We start from the raw sequence: 17201 nt of genomic DNA, 5'->3' as shown, positions 1-17201 counted from the left end.
ATTCACTCAACAGCCTAGCAACCATAGATCCAATGTATGTACGTGGGTGGATGAATCAGTGATAATTCAACATAATTCCAAGGAAACTGTCTGAAGGATGGTAACCTGCCAATCAAGACTCATTTACATATTGAAACCGAAAAACTCCCAAGGGGCCAGAAGGAAATTGCATGGGTCTCAAAATTGACGGAAAACCAATCTGACTGTTCCACCTGCATTTCAATCGGTTATGCCCAAATTGTCATTTTTCTGGTGGTGATGATTGAAAAATCTAGGCTGAGGTGTGTTTTTCACGATAGTAAATATGGTGTTGCTTCTGCCTTACAGCTAATACCCATATTCTGCCAACAGTTATGTGGGTAGTGCTAGTTAAACCAGGCATGAAATTGGACTGTACCAGTAGGCTCATGATGAATGGGCTGCCAGTTTTTCAACACAGCCCATCTTCTTTTCTGTTGAAGTTAATGAAATGAAAATCCAATGTGGTGAAAACAGGAGATCCATTCGCTATCAGGCCAGTTCGCTCCACTGACCCACATGTTTTGACACAGCAGTAAGTGTTGCATCCCATTTGCTTCACCTTGTGTGGCAATGCAAAGTGATTTCAGCTCTGTGCAGATAACTGCAGACATTCCAGCTCTCGCAAATCTATTGGGAGAGATGTGGTTTCTAAGTAAAATTAAGTCTCACTCACGAGCTCGCAATAGGACCTCTGAAATCTCAGGGCTTTTTTTTTTGCAGACATTCTTGTAGGTGTGCCTTTCGCAGGCTGCTACACCTTCCTCCTCCTCCCAATGGATCATGCTAATGGCTACATATAAACTAATAGCACCACGGCTAATGGTCCCCACTGCACCATCAGGGCCTGAAGCTGCTGAAACTGGCAAGCCAACCCAAACCTGTACAGCCTGGCCCATCTGCCAAGAGACCACCACTTCCGGCCCTGATCTCAGCAACGACTTGATTCTCTCCATCAAGCGCATGCGTTACTCAGTTTGGGTAGCCGGGGAGGGTCTTCTCAGTGCGCTGAGGTGATTTGTTTTCATTCTGGAGTTGTGGGTTACATCAAAAATATTGTGCAGCGTTTGACCTAGAATTTTCAATGGAGCCTTATTTAGTTAGCGACCAGAATGCATTACAAGCAGAAGGAAAAGGATAGGGAGCGCCACAGCATGTGGGGCATTGGGAAAGTAATAGATAAATTACATTGAGGGCTCCAAAAGTACACTGGAGGAGGAGGCTTTTGAGCAGGTTTCTTACAGTAGGACTGGTTGTAGCAAGGAGGAAGGAACAGGGTAGAGATTTCCAGGGGATTAAACAAGCAACTACTGGTGATAGAACAGAGAAGGCAAGGAATGAGAAATTGCTAAGAGGGTCAGAAGGTGTGTTCAGAATCACCAGGGTAGGGCGGGGCCAATGGGACATGAACTGATTTGAAACCAAGGACAGGAATTTCAACACTGGAATGTTGAGAGGACACTATGAGCTCTAATCAATTCCAGTTAATAATGGCAACCAAGATCCTGTGATGTAAATATTACATAGTACTCTTGACATTTTCAAACATTTGTTAAAATCATTCATTGCATTTCTGAAATGTGTATATCAAAGTACATTGTTCTTAGTATTGTTTTAACATGTATTCAGTTAGAGAAACTCACCAAGTTTAATTAAGTAATAACAGTAGCAACAAAGAAAGTATTTCCATTCTGGGCCGAAATAAGGAAAAGTTACTGGGAAAAAAATAACTTGCTTGGTACTGAACATTGTCTGCCATCTCCTTTGGCTTTACATTTCACACATGCTGCTTAATTGCAAAAAAACTCTATCACAAAGCAGTAGTATTAATGAGTAAATTATTTTTGTCAGTATTTATTCTCCAGACCTAGCTGTCCTAATGACCATAAGAATCAACCATGTAGTGTTGAATTGGAGACTGGAGTCACTTGTAGGGGAGACAGGGATGGTTCCCTTCCCTAGAGGGCGTTAATAAGCCTGTAGCAGTACTGTGAGAAGAGATTTGGTAATCTAGCAAAAACATATCATATCCAGTTTTAGGAAGTGTTTTTGGCTACAGAACTGTCAATCAAAATAGAATAGCCCCCAGAAACTTGTCTCATTCAACTCCACAAGCCCGAAATATTAGGCTGATAAAGAAAAAAGATCCTCTGTCAGTTGAGACAAAATGCACAACTGATAACAGGTAGGATTTTGTAAAAGTTTTTTTGTGAAGCATTTTCAGCCGCAGTAACATAGGGTACGATTTTTAGCAAGTTGGGCGGGCACTCGCCAGCCCCAACCAAGCGTAAAGTGACACGTCGGGCGAGCGTCCCAACGTTACCGCGCACTCGCACGATATTTCGGTCAGCGGACACGTGCTGGAGTCAGCAGCGCGCCCGCCAACGATTAAAAGGCCAATTAAGGTCAACAAAAAGTTGATTAAAAGACACTTTGCACTGCCCGTCCAAACTTACGGTTGGGGGGTGGGGGGGGCAGGCGAAAAGGCCAAGCGGCCTTTGCACTTCATTGGAAACCTCAGCCACGGGCGGGATGAGGTTTCCGAAAGCAAATAAGAATAAAATAAAAACTTTGATTTTTCATTAATAACATGTCCCTGCTCATGTGACAGAGTCGTGTGAGGGGGACTTGTTTTATTACGTTTATAAAACCTTTTTTTTAAAATCTGTCCAGCTTTGCGCCTCAGAGAGATTTGCAAACGGCGCTCACACACGTGGGTGAAGTTTGCGCTCACCTCGCTCGCACTCTCCCCTCCACCTGCACAGGTAGCGCTGAGCACTAAAGCTCGCGTATCACGCTGGGCGGGGCCTTCATTGGCCCCCCCGCCGCCCGCTCCTGCCAAGCCTGCCCGACGTGGGTGAAATGCTGCCCATCGTTTTTGTAAAGTGCTCTGACCTGTTAGAGGTTACATAAGCCACCAGTGAGGTTTATGCACCAACTGTCAGTCTATGCATTGCTATGAGGTTTGATGAAAAAAAAGCAACTCATGATTTTTATACGAACTCAGTTTTTTTTTTAACAGTTTGTCTCTTGATTTATCAGGTGGCGAGGTTGGCATTTCTGAAACTGGGCAACGAAACCAGGAAGATTGGGCTGAATTTTCCCTTCGTCGGGCGGGCGGAGCTGGCCCAATCGCGGGCCGCGCCGCCATGTTGTGCGGGCGGGCCCAATTAAGGCCCGCCTAGTGCATTTCACACTCCCGTGGTGAGCGGGATTTTAAAAATTGCAGCGGGTGTGTACAGACCGCCGGTTTCAATGGGGAAGCGACAGTCTGTATAAAGAAAGGCCAGGCAGCCTCCTTTAGGCTGATCGCCGTGGCCAGAGACAGGTGCAGGGGGTCTGCACAGCGGGTTCCAGTGGAGGGCAGGCCAGAGGAGGAGGGCAGGCCAGAGGAGGAGGGTAGGCCAGAGGAGGAGGGAGGCCAGGGGAGGAGGGCAGGCCAGAGGAGGAGGGCAGGCCAGGGGAGGAGGGCAGGCCAGGGGAGGAGGGCAGGCCAGAGGAGGAGGGCAGGCCAGAGGAGGAGGGCAGGCCAGAGGAGGAGGGTAGGCCAGAGGAGGAGGGCAGGCTGCAGGGTAGGCCAGTGGGGGGGCCAATGTGCCCCTCGCTTCTCTGACGCCTGCCTTGCTGCCCTTCTCGAGGAGGTGGCAGCACGACGAGAGGTCCTGTTTCCCCAGGATGGGAGGAGGAGGGCCCCCCATGTAATGAAGTGGGCCTGGCAGGAGGTGGCGGAGATGGTCAGCTCCCATGATGCTGTGCGGCGATCATGGACCCAGGGCCACAAGCACTTCAATGATTCGTTGCGCTCTGGAAGGGTGAGGATCATGTTGGCCTTGGCCATTTTACCCAGCAGGCAGCCTTAGCCTTTGAGCCCCCCCCTCCCCCACGGGCGCCCCCCCCACGTCTTAGTGTCGTTACTGCATTGACCAATGTTGGGCATTTGGCTCACGCTGGGTAGGCAAACAGATAGTGACCATGCTTACATCAGCCTTAGTGGTTGAGGAGAAGATGGGTTCTCCCCGCAGCATATGTTGGTGTTTGTCGCATTTGAGTAGTCTGGGGGCAACCTGCAGGGGAGGCAGCTAGACACATACTCAGAACTCCAACACATGTCTTATTGATGGTGATGATATGGTGGAAGGGGAGCCTCAAGGTGTCGTGGCCAAGAGCCATCTGCTGGCCTCGGCGCCACACCTAGTTGTGCCTCCTTGCCGTGGGAGATAAGACCCGTGTGTTATTCAAAGTGATGGAGGCCGAATGTGTCCAAGGTGGGTGTTGGGGGAGGGGGTTGAGAGCATCTGTACTATCTTCTGGGGACTGATCACCAGTAGTGTGGACAGGAGCCACTGGAGGCCTCAGATGGGCCACTGTGGCTGGGGTGCGGCGTGCGCATGCAGGGTACATGAGTGATCAGCCCCAATAAATCCCCTTCTCTGTTCTGCAGGCAAAAACAGAACACAACATCCAAGAGTGGTTGCACACTGGTGGTGGCCAGGCCATGCTGCACACACTGACCCACTTTGAAGAACAGGCCCTGGAGCTGGGAAGAAGCCAAGTGGCCAGGTCGGCAGGTGTCGGTGAGGCTGCGGTGCAGGTATTTGAGACCCACAGTCCCATCCACTCTGTCTTCCCACCATCCAAAGCACTGATGATTGCTGCAATCATTAATGCAGCAACACTGCTCATTCACAGACTGATACAGTCAGACGTGTGGGTCATACACAAAGGTCCCTCAGCCCCTTGAGGATGCGCGTCTCTAGCACCTTCCAAAGTCACCTTATCCCATTTCTGACCACTCTCCCCATGGCCTAACATGCCATGGCATCGCTGCTGCACATCCAAATACTTATTGCATCTAAGGAGGGTTTGTATCTCCACCACCCTTTCAGCCAGTGCCTCCCACATTACTCTGTCCAAAAGGTGCTCAGGACCTCACCTGTCAACCTCATGGCACTCAACTTAAATAAATGCCACCACCTTAGTCATCCCTGTGCCAAGGGGAAATGTTGCCTTCTGTCCACCCGTTCTATACCCCTCATAACGGGATGAAGGTCAATAATGTGACCTGTCAATCTCCTGTGCTCCACGGTAAATGTTGCAAGTGTTTGCAATGTTCCCTCATCACTCCAACTCCCTAGGCCAGCATGCATCCAGGTCAGGAACCTCTGCACTCTCTCCACTCCAATGCCATCCCTCCCATGAAGTGCGGGTCACAACTGAACGCAGAAGTGTAGATGTGGCCTCAACAGCGTTTCCTGCACTTGCAACAAGACCTCCCTTTCCCTACGTTCTATTCCTTGGCTAATAAAAGCAAGTCTGGCTTTGACCTTGTTAAACGCCTTATGTTCCTGTTCTGCTACCTTAACGGGTCTGCCCAGCAAGGTCCCTGTAATCGTCCTTACTTTCCACGGTCCTACCATTTCTCGTGTATTCCTGTACCTTGTTTGTCTTGTCCAAGTGCATAACCTCACACTTATCCATATAACATTCCATGTGGCATTCCATAGGCCATCTGACCAGCCTGTCTGTCTGCGCGTGTAATGTTTGGGCCTCCTGTTGACTATTTACCACCCCACCATGTTGGTCTCCTTAGGCTCTTGAAGTTTGAGCGCATTATGAGCCTGGGGGGGAAGGGATGAATTGTGTTACTGACTGAACGCTAACTGATGCACTGTCCTTGTTGTTAATTTCAGCATCACCATCGCATGGCCGCCAGGAGGACATTCAGAGTCCCCCTTCCACACCTGAGGGGCATCAATTGGCACGAGCGTCACATCATTTCAGTGAGCCAGGCACCAGCGCAGCGACTACCACATCGGTGGGGAATATAACGTCAGCTAGTGTCCCGGGGCACAGTGGAGAGGGCACTTCACAATCGCTGGAGGAGATGGCATGGACAGAGAGTGCCGATGGCGCCAGCAGCCGGAGGACTGCAGGGGACCTGGCACATGCTGAGTTGGGCAGTGATGATGTGCCTCTGGAGATGTCACCAATGCAGCAGCTGCAGGACAAGTGGCAGGGTGCGCGGGAGCATCTGGCAGGGTTGCATGAGGGTGTGCTTCACTTGGTCTCTGTGGTGGAGGAATCCAGGCAGAGTGTCAGTGATGGTGTGAACCTCAGGGCAGAGCTCCAGGCTTCCTCCATTGAGAGACTGGCAACTCTCATGGAGAGGGGCTTCAATCAGATTGATCAGCATCTGATTGGGTTACGCTCGGACCTGCAAACCCTCACAGCGCTAATGGCCACAGGTGGTCATTCGCAATGTGGGAGATGTTCTGGGCACCAAGTGTTGCCGCTTGGTGCTCATCTATCTGCGGCGAGCAGGGAAGTCCAATGTGACCTCATGTCAGCGCAGCAGCTGCCTGTTGTCTCTGCGAGCTCCTCTCAGGGCGCTCCAGATGAGGGCAGCAGCTCCTCCACCCCTCTGCCAGTGACCGTTGTATCCGATGAGGTTGTGACAACTGGGGAGATGCCAGTTCTGGAACTGGCCGCTCTCTCCCAGGCGGGGCCAGCACAGGCTCCACGGACCAGAGGACGGCCACCAAGGTCATCGAGGCCAACAGGACAGCAGAGTGAGCAGGCTGTCTCACAAGCCACTCCGAGCGATGGGGCGACACCAAGACGTAGCACCCGAAAACGTGAGCATAAGGCACGTTAGGCACTTGACGGGTTTGTCACTGGTGATTTTGTGTGATTAGGGAATTTATTTTTGTGAACGTCAGAGCAACGTTTTGGTTAGTTTTTGGTGACACCATCTGATGGACGGGAATAAAGTCCACATTTGTGACCATGGCTGAGGGTGTCTCCTTTGTGCTGCATTTGTCTGTTTCACAGACATATCATGAGTGTTTGAGTGGACATTGATGTTTCTGTGCTCAGCCCTTAGTTACAGCTGATGAAGTGGAAGATGTAGCACCTAAGTGCCGTGTATGGAAACACCAGGCAATGCTGGTCCTGCAGATCCATTTGTGTGGAGCTAGCTGAAGGTTCATTGGATGAAAGTCCCCCAGGTGTCCCTGCCTCCTTGGTGTAGTGCTGGGTCAATGTTCAGCCACTCATCATTCCCCTCTGCTTCCTCATCCTCAGAATCAGTGCTAGATTCATCGTGTACAGCCACATCCACTGTGTCAACGTCTTCATCGTCAACTGCATCCCCCCTTTCCAACGCAAGATTGTGGAGAGCGCAGCATGCAACCACTATCACTGACACACGATCTGGGGGGTACTGGAGTGCGCCCCCTGAGCGGTCCAGGCATCGGAAGCGCATCTTGAGAAGACCGATGGCTCTCTCCCCCACAGCCCTTGTGGAGACGTGGCTCCTATTGCACCGCTGCTCAGCCTCTGTTCTTGGATGGCGGAGAGGTGGCATGAGCCACCTTCTGGGGGGATAGCCCTTGTCACCCAGCAGCCATCCATCCAGCCGGGCTGGAGCACTGAAGAGCCCAGGCACCTGGGAGTGTCTGAGGATGTAGGCATCGTGGGAGCTGCCTGGGTACCTTGCACAGACTTGTAGAATCAGCATCCTGTGGTCACACACTATCTGCACGTTCATGGAGTGGAAGCCCTTCCTGTTGACGATGGCACCAGACTCACCTGCTGGCGCCTTGATGGCCACATGTGTACAATCTATAGCACCCTGGACACGGGGGAAGCCAGCAATGGCCGCGAAGCCTCTGGCTCACTGTGTCTGGCTGGCCTGGTCCCAGCGGTAGCGGATGAAGGTCAATGCACGTCTGAACAGAGCGTCTATAACCTGCTTGACACAAGTGTGGACAGCTGATTGGGAGACACCACAAAGATCACCCACTGAGCCCTGGAAGGATCCAGATGCATAGAAATGGAGGGCAACTGTGACCTTCAGAGCTGTTGGCATGGGGTGTCCACCCACACAGTTAGGAGAGATCTCAGGGCCTATCATCTGACAGATACAGTTGACTGTTTCCCTTGACAGTCAGAGACTCCTTCGGCACCGCACCTCAGACATACTGAGGTAGCTGCTTCGCCGCCTGTAAACCCTGGCAGCAGGATAGTGGCATCTTCTGCGGCCCCTTCCATCTTGAACTACCTCTCGGCCCAGCGCCCCTTGTGCCTGCGCCTGTCCTCCCAAAGGTGGCTCCCCTGGAGGTCCCGTCCTGGCCTCCTCCTCATTCTATCCCTCCCTTCCTCCTCAGAGGAGCTGCCTCCAGTGGAGATGTCAGAACCCATGCCCAGGCTAAATGGAGGCCTCTGGAAAGCTGCAGGCCCGATAAAGATTCCTGACTGCAGAGTGCTGAGCTGAAGCTTCAAAGTACAGAGAAAGCTGTTGGAAATTGATCTGAACTGTTAACAATCACACAGGCAAGTTTAAAACACTTTCTGCATTAAATACTTCAGATAAAACATTGACAACCCCACTGAGCCCACATATCTCGTCTGTGGATGAGTTTTATTAAAAAGTCACTTACCCACCTGCACATTGTGCCCGTGCGCCGAGCCGAAGATCACACGAGCGCCTCAAAATCGGCGTCGATTGCCGAGTTAAGGGCCTTAACTAGCCCTTTAATTAATGGCGGGCACACATCGCACTTCATCGCGCGCCCGCCCAACTAAATATCGCGATGGCCACGCGGTGACATCGGGACGCTCGCCCGACATCAGCGCCCACCATTTTAAGCGCTGACGTGTGGGGCCCGCCACCTGCACATCATCCAGAAAATTCTGCCCATTGATCAACAATGTGAGGCCACTTTATCAGCTGCAGGAGAATTGAAAACTGCGCAATGCAAACTGTAAAAGATCCTTATGATGCCAACTGTATCACCTGCAGAGTTTTTGATCTTGAATTTAAAATTGTTTGTTGTTGGCAAGGAACTGGCTGGTCCATGGCTCCTTTGTAAGCTCGAAATTTCACACACTGTTCAAACAGCTGAATTGAGCCCCATGATTCTGAGCTCTGAAGACAATGGCCATCCATTCCAAAACTTTCAAATATTGCCCAGCTATAAGCCTGTAGTAGAATATCAGATAGCGTCTGCTTTGTATGGCAAGGGACAATGTGAAACCACCAAGAACGTGGGCTCCAATCACCTCCGGTTAAAAAAATCTTGGCCTTACCTTGTCAAACTTTTTCAGTTCTTCATTCCTGTCAAAATCCATGTCATATCTGGACCATTGTGGAGCATATAGCCATCTATTCCGGTTGTGGGACCTATCTGTTATTACAAGAGAGGGATCGTTGGAATAAATGGTTGGGAATTGCCCTCCTTTACTATAAGGACTCTGACTCGTATTCAGAGCTGACAGGCGGAAATCTTGGAAGTACTTCCTGGTGGTGTTTCCGTAGGTATCACCATATGTAAAATTTACAGTAGGGACATAGCCACGGTACCTGGAAACAAGAATATAAAAAGTAACAAGAGTTTAATTCAGCCCACAAAACATCTCACTGATAGTATGCTGTCTCAATGATTCTTCAATGATTAAACGGTAATAATAAAATGGTGATCTGGTCAGATATTCCATTACATTCACATTGTCAAGCTGAGGTTTCAAAAGTTGTAGAATGGCATACTACTCTTCCCTGTATGTAGTGGAGAAGCTTTAGAAGAAGAATCAGCTGTTGGGCAGCAGCTTGCAGAATTTAGGCAGGAAGCCATTGGTCAATGGGGCTTTTTACAGCCAGCATCGCAGCCTGTGTTTAGGGAATTAAGCATTTGTGCACTCTCCTGGAGAGCTGGCAAAGGACAAGATTGGCTCAGTCAGCATTGTGTAGTTTATTATTGTATGGTCTGAGACTCAGTTGTGGAGTGAGGTATGATCATTTGTAAATTACCTATTAATCTCAATATTTCGAGAAACACAATTACTGTTAGTTTTCACACCTACTGCAACAATTCTGCTTCACACAGCACATAGGTGAGGTACCACCCCAGCTTTTTGCTCTACTCATGGTATTTAGGTCTGGTATACCAGAGGAGGTTTATAGCATCTGTTTTATCCACCCTGCCTGTCTGTGGCTGGGCTTATTCAATGTTCTTCATTCAATGTCTCCTGTGTTTGCTTTATTTTATTTCCTCTGGGTTCGCAACTCTTAGCCACAACTATAATGATCCTGAAGGTCTCTCTGGCTCCCCACAATGGTGCCTCCCTCTGCTGGAGGGATGGGCTGCCTGGTTATTATAATAATTGTTGAGTTGTGCCCCCTCAACAATAACAATAAAATATTAGTCAAAGTCCAGGCTTTCAGGTTAGGTGCCATTTCTCCTGGAGTATTTCACAGGCATCAGATAAAATCTTCCACAGCATTGCCACTTGAGAAAAAACAGATTGGTTTTTCAGCATCGTGAAACACTTATAGTACTAACACCTTTTCCTTGGTGTTCTACCTGGTTGCAGAAAAAATAGACAGGTTGATGGACTGGAAATTCCCTTTGGCAATAGTCAAGAGAAATAGACTTTAATATTAGACTGAGAAAGTGGATTAACATCCAATCCTCACAACAGCCATGGTTTACACCGATAGCCTGAGCTCCCTGCATTCTCCACCTTTCAAAGGACTAAACGTTTGTGGAGGGTTGAACACAAAATATCCCTCTGGTGCTAATGATGTAATACAATGTGTATCCAACTTTTCCACCTCACTCTCAACATACGTAAACGGTCAGTAAAACCAGTAGAGGGACCAGTTAGAAGTGACCATTGCCGTTGTATTTAATGAGGGAATAAATGAAGATTAATATTATGCATTTTGCTTCAGTTTTCAAAAAAGAGATGATGAAATCGGGATGATAGAAACCCTTAAAGAAAATGCGGAAGAGGGAACTGTATTAAAATAAGAAATTGAAGAAGTCCTCTTAATGCTAAGTATCCCAGAATAACGAGGAATATTCCAGCCATTGGAGAAAGTGTTGTGAAACTTCACAAGACTGATAACAGGGGTGAAAATTGCAGTTTTGAATAAAGGCTCACAAAATTGGATGATTTTTCACCAGGAGTTGAAAGAGTGTTCTAATAGAGGTTTTATAAAATCTGAATGCGTTGATGGGGTAAATAGCAAAAGTTTGTCTCTACTGGTTGGCAAATTGGTAACAATTGGACATGCAAATTTTGTGGTCCCAGTGAGGAATCTGGCTGATCAGGAGTTCCAGGATTTTGACCCAATGACAGTGAAGGAACTGCGATATATTTCCAAGTCAGGATGGTGTGTGACTTGGAGGGGAACTTCCAGGTGGTGGTGCTCCCATCCATCTGCTGCCCTTGTCCGCCTGGATGATAGTGTTCATGGGTTTGGAAGGTGCTGTCTAAGGAGCCTTGGTGAATTCCTGCAGTGCATCTTGTAGATGGTACACACTGCTGCTACTGTGCATCAGTGGTGGAGGGAGTGAATGTTTGTGGATGGGGTGCCAATCAAGCAGGCTGCTTTGCCCTGGATGGTGTCAAGCTTCTTGAGTGTTGTAGGAGCTGCACTCATCCAGGCAAGTGGGGAGTATTCCTTCACACTCCTGACTTTGCAGTATCCAGTGCCTTCAGCCATTGCTTGATATCGGGTGGAGTGAATTGGAACTGGCTGAAGACTGGCATCTGTGATGCTGGGGACCTCCGGAGGAGGCCGAGATGGATCATCCACTCGGCAATTCTGGCTGAAGATTGTAGCAAATTCTTCAGCCTTATCTTTTGCACTGATGTGCTGGGCTCCACCACCATTGAGGATGGGGATATTTGTGGAGCCTTCTCCTCCAGTGAGTTGTTTAATTGTCCACCACCATTCATGACTGGGTGTGGCAGGACTGCAGAACTTAGATTTGATCCGTTGGTTGTGGGATCGCTAAGCTCTGTCTATCACTTGCTGCTTATGCTGTTTGTCACGCAAGCAGTCCTGTGTATTAGCTTCACCAGGTTGACACCTCATTTTCAGGTATGCCTGATGCTACTCTTGGCATGCCCTCCTGCACTCTTCATTGAACCAGGGTTGATCCCCTGGCTTGATGATAATCATAGAGTGGGGGATATGCCGGTTCATGAGATTGTGTTTGAATACAATTCTGCTGCTGCTGATGGCCCACAGCACCTCATGGATGCCCAGTTTTGAGTTGCTAGATCTTTTCGAAATCTAACCCATTTAGCATGGTGGTAGTGCCACACAACACGATGGAGGGTATCCTCAATGTGAAGGCGGGACTTTGCCTCCAGGATGACTGTGTGGTGGTCACTCCTACTGAACCTGTCATGGACGGATGCATCTGTGGCAGGCAGGTTGGTGAGGATGAAGCCAAGTAAGTTTTTCTCTCTTGTTGGTTCCCTCAGCATCTGCCGCAGACTCAGTCTAGCAGCTATGTCCTTTAGGACTCGGCCAGCTCGGTTGTGATGTGCTACCGAGCTACTCTTGGTGATGGACATTAAAGTCCCCCACCCAGAGTACATTCTGCACCCTTGCCAGTCTCAGTGCTTCCTCCAAGTGGTGTTCAACATGGAAGAGCACTGATTTATCAGCTGAGAGAGGGCGGTACGTGACAATCAGCAGGAGGTTCCCTTGCCCATGTTTGACCTGGCGCCATGACACTTCATGGGGTCTGGAGTTGATGTTGAGGATTCCCAGGGAAACTCCCTCCCGACTGTATACCACTGTGCCATCACCTCTGCAGGGATGGTCATGGTAGAGTCTGGGACACTATGAATCTGTGAGGATGACTATGTCAGGCTGTTGCTTGACTAGTCTGTCAGACAGTCCTCCCAATTTTGGCACTAGCCCCTAGATGCTAGTAAGGGGGACTTTGCAGGGTCGACAGGGCTGAGTTTGCCATTGACATTTCCGGTGGCTAGGTCAATTCCCATGGTCCGAACAGTTTCATTCCTTTTTTGAGACTTTGTAGCAGTTTGATATAACCAAGTGACTTGACCATTTCGGAAGGCATTTAAGAGTCACATATAGGCCAGACCAGGTAAGGACAGAAGATTTCCTTCCCTAAAGTACATTAATGAACCAGATGGGTTTTTACAACAATCAACAATGGTTTCATGGTCGTCGTTAGAACTTTAATTCCAGATTTTTATTGAATTCAAATTCCACCATGGGTCTACTGGATTACTCGTCCAGCGACAATACCACTACGCCATCGACTCCCGATAACTTGTGACTATTCTTCAAAAGAGCCATCCAACTCGTCTTATTTCCCTACCCTTTCCCCATAGCCCTGCTTTTTTTTTTTCAATTCCCTTTTGAAAAAATTGTTATTGAACCTGCATCCAGTCAATGCATTCCAGGTCATCACACTTTGCTAAATCTGTGTCCTCTAGTTGCTGACCCTTCTGTCGCTGGAAGCAGTGTCTCCTTATTTACTCTATCAAAACATTTCACGATTTTAAACAGCTCTGTTAAATCTCCCCTTTACCTTCTCTACTTCTTAACAGTCTACATAATAGCTGTAGTTGCAAAAGATATATTCAAAGAGCCGTCTAATGTGATACATTAGGTGATTGACAGAACATTCAGCATTTTGTTGTATCCAGTATTCAGCATGGTAACTGTGGTTATAATGACAGGCTGACACTATTGAGATGTCACATTAAAAGGAACTGAAAGCCATTTCAGTAACCAGAATCATAAGGGAGCTTTATTTTCAAAAATGAGTAAGGAACCTCAAACATCACATATTTTAACTGTGGATTACTTAGTATTTTAGTTTCCTCTAATACCACATCAAGCTTTATACCTTTGATGTTTGATAAACATTTCAATTTCAAACTAACTGCTTAAGGGATAGAAAACGGACTATTGTGGTGAGCAGCTGTTTGTCAAACCAGAGGGAGGTAGAGAGCTGTTCCCAAGGGTTCTAGGACTTGCCGACTGGGCCATTGCCACTTCTGATCTACATTAATGACTTGGGAACACAGGGCACCATTTGAAATTTGCAGCTGGTACAAACATTGGAAGCGCAGTAAACAGTGAGGAAGATAACAACAGGCATCAAGAAGACATAGACAGGCTGGTGGAATGGGCCGACACATGGCAGATGAAATTCAATGCAGAAAAATGAAACGGTGCATTTCAGGTGCAAAAATGAGGAGAAACAATACAAGCTGGGCGGCATGTTGCATTTCTGCCCCCTTTGTGCAAATGCACCGAACTAACACACAGGACAGGTAAACCATAAGTAGGTTTGATTTATTTGAAGACTATTACAGGATAACACAACCGACAGACCTACTCTAGGAATTTAGCAACCATCATTATCCATAGCAACAGCTACAACCACTCACACACACACTACTGCTGCTGCACACATCCTAGTTCTTTAATCATTTGCCTATTCTCTTAAAGTGATCTCACAACAGGTACAACTTTAAGGGGATGCATGAACAATACAGGCGAAATGGTACAATTTTATAGGTGGTGCATTAACAGGGAGATCTGAAGGTGTTTTTGCCCGTATTTTTGATGGTGGTAGAACAGGTTAACAAAGCAGTTAATAAAGCGTTAAGGATCTAAGTAGAGGCATAAAGCACACAAGCCAGGAAGTTATGTTAAACCTACATAAACACTAGTTCAGCTCCGACTGGAATTTTGGGCTGGATTTTACAGGGCGCCGTGTTTCCTATCCCCCCCAGCTAAAATGTTGGTTGGGATCCTGTCCATCAAAAAGCTAGCTGACCCATAGCCATTTTACACTGGAGGCAGCGTTAATTGCCTAATGTCAAAACTTCCGCACTTATCTGGGGAGGAAGTCCTGCCTTAGAGAGTTGCCGGCCAATCTGATTGGCCAGCAGCTCTGAATCCCAGTAGCACTAAGTTCAAGTGATGGCCACTGACGAGCTTACAGGCAGGCCCCGAACAAGAGAGGGTTATGGAGCCGGACTTCAAAGTAAATCCAGAGTATCAGTGGGGGCTGGTTGGAAGATCCCAGTGAGGTGGGTGAGGAGGTGGCAGACCAGGTTTGAGAGGCCAGGTGGAGGGTTAAAGGGGGGTGTCTGGCCTTGGGTGGGCACAGGGGACTGCCAAGGGAGGTGCCACTCCTTGCTCGATACCAACCCGGGTATTAAAAGCTGCCGGGCTACCCACCTGGCATAGACCTCACCCTGCATTAGGTAAAACTGCAGTGAAGGTGGAATTAGGCATTTAAGTGGTCATTAATTGGCCACTTAAGGACCTCATTAGGCCCAAGGGCAGGCAGGCTGCCTGATGCTTACCACCACCTCCCCCCCACCCCGCCATAAATGGGGGACAGATCTGGGACAGGCAGGAAGGCAGTGAAAAGGCCATGTGTGTAATTATGAGTCCCCCCACCTTCAAACTCGCCAGTGAGAGGGGGGCAGATGTTCCTAAAATCTAACCCATTGTATCCAATTCTGGTGACTGTACTTTAGGAAGAATGTGAAGGCTTTGTCAAAGGTACAGATTTACTGGAATGGTTCCAGGGCTGAGGGATTGCAGTTACATGGATAGATTGCACAAGCTGGGGTTGTTCTCCTTAGAACTGACAATGCTGAGAGGAAATTTCTTCCAGGTGTGTAAAATCATAAAGGGGTTTAGATGGTTTTTCTTTATTTACTCTATTACTAATGACCAAAGGCTCAATAACCAAAGGGCACAGGCTTAAGGTGTGAAGAAAATCCTTTTTACGCAATGTGCGGTTAGGATTTGGAGTGCACTGTTTGATAGGCTGGTAGAAACAAACTTAGTAATGTCCATCGAAAGGGAATTTGATAAAGGCAGGAAAAAGGGAAAGAGGCAGGGAAGGGGTCTGCCCTGGATTGCTCACCAAAATAGCAGGCACAAGCACGATGGTCTGTACTGTACTGGGCTGTACTATTCCATGATTCAACACTTTGAGCCCATTTTAGGTTGCCTAATCAGTTTGCCAATTATTCACTGGACACCAAGACATATGACCAGGGCTACGAGTGACAAGGGAGAACATAGAACCATAGAAAAGTTACAGCACAGGAGGAGGCCATTTGGCCCATCTTGACCATGCCAGCCCGAGGACACCCAGGTGCCCTTTCTAATCCCACCTTCCTGCACCCGGCCCATAGCCCTGCAGCTTACAGCACTTTAGGTGCAGATCCAGGTACTTTTTAAAAAGAGTTTAGAGTTTCTGCCTCTACCACCGACTTGGGCAACGAATTCCAGATACCCACTACCCTCTGCTTAAAAAAGTTCTTCCTCATGTCCCCCCTACACCTTCTGCCACTTATCTTGAATCTATGTCCCCTGGTTCTAGAATTCTCCACCGAGGGAAACAATTTTGCCCTGTCCACTCTATCTATTCCACCTTGGAAGTTATAATGTTATAAAGTTATAATATGTAGTTAACATGACCTAACTGCCAACTTCAAATATAAATCTTAAACAGTTCCTGGTGGTGCACCATCAATGTATGTTTTATATAGACATTCTGAATCAGTAACTCTCTGAATTTGTTTATAATGTGGAGGGACGGTGCAGGGCGATTTATTTTACCTTTGTGTGACTATCTTTTTGACTCTATTTCAAAGCAAGTCCGGATGAGTTTTGGGAACGAGTTTTGGAATGACTGAACGGCCCCGGAAATCTCAGGGCGGCTGTGGCTTCTGTATGATAATGAACTGGACAAGAGATGTTTAGGAATTTAATATGGAAAACTGAACAATAAAAAAAATGTAAGATTTTAGAACAAATCTGGAAAAAAAAATGTAATCACACGTCTCCAAGTTGTGCAGTTTCCAAACAACACTGGGTTCCTGGGACTGAACAATAACACTGAACAGTCATTAACAGCCTAACACAAATTCTGACATCTAACATTATCAATGCACCATTAATCTTACCCTGGCATTAAGGCAGGAGGGATGTATGTCGCATTGTAGTTAGTTATGAGTGTCCCAGCACTACGGGAAGCCATAATTCCACAAGGTCCAACAAGACGTAATTAAAACTTATCTGCTCTGGTTTCTTTTTCTTGCACATAAGATTTTCCCCCACCCACCCCACCGTGTCCTCTTGAGCTGTAGCCGTCAGGCGCCGCTGTCCCTTGTGTAACAAACTGTTACCCAGGCAACAACGCCGCCTGCCCCGGTCGCATCCCCTATAACGGGGAGTGGCGGTCAGTTCAAAGGCTGCCTTGTGCTTTTAGCTGGGACCGGCACTGAGCTGAATACTGTCCAGTAGAATCCCCCACCCCACCCCCCAAGCTCGAGTTTAGAAAGTGTGCCTTATACTGATTCCAATCCAC

The 17201-nt window shown here is 48.0% G+C and overlaps 1 protein-coding gene across 1 annotated transcript in view; it reads right to left on the bottom strand.

Moving 5' to 3' along the window:
- Positions 1-16871, bottom strand: part of cimip2c (ciliary microtubule inner protein 2C) — a 42058-nt gene extending 25187 nt beyond the window's left edge. The window contains exons 1-2 of the mRNA XM_078541394.1: positions 16798-16871; positions 9109-9382 (exon numbers count right to left, since the gene is read on the bottom strand). Of these exons, the coding sequence (XP_078397520.1) occupies positions 9109-9382; positions 16798-16871 (348 nt within the window). The remainder of the gene's footprint in view (positions 1-9108; positions 9383-16797) is intronic.
- Positions 16872-17201: the final 330 nt, after the last annotated feature.

This window comes from Cetorhinus maximus, chromosome 5 (assembly GCF_964194155.1).
Source record: "Cetorhinus maximus chromosome 5, sCetMax3.hap1.1, whole genome shotgun sequence".
NCBI lineage: Eukaryota > Metazoa > Chordata > Chondrichthyes > Lamniformes > Cetorhinidae > Cetorhinus > Cetorhinus maximus.
The sequence above is the reverse complement of the archived record's forward strand: the minus strand, read 5'-3'. Positions and strand labels throughout refer to the sequence as shown.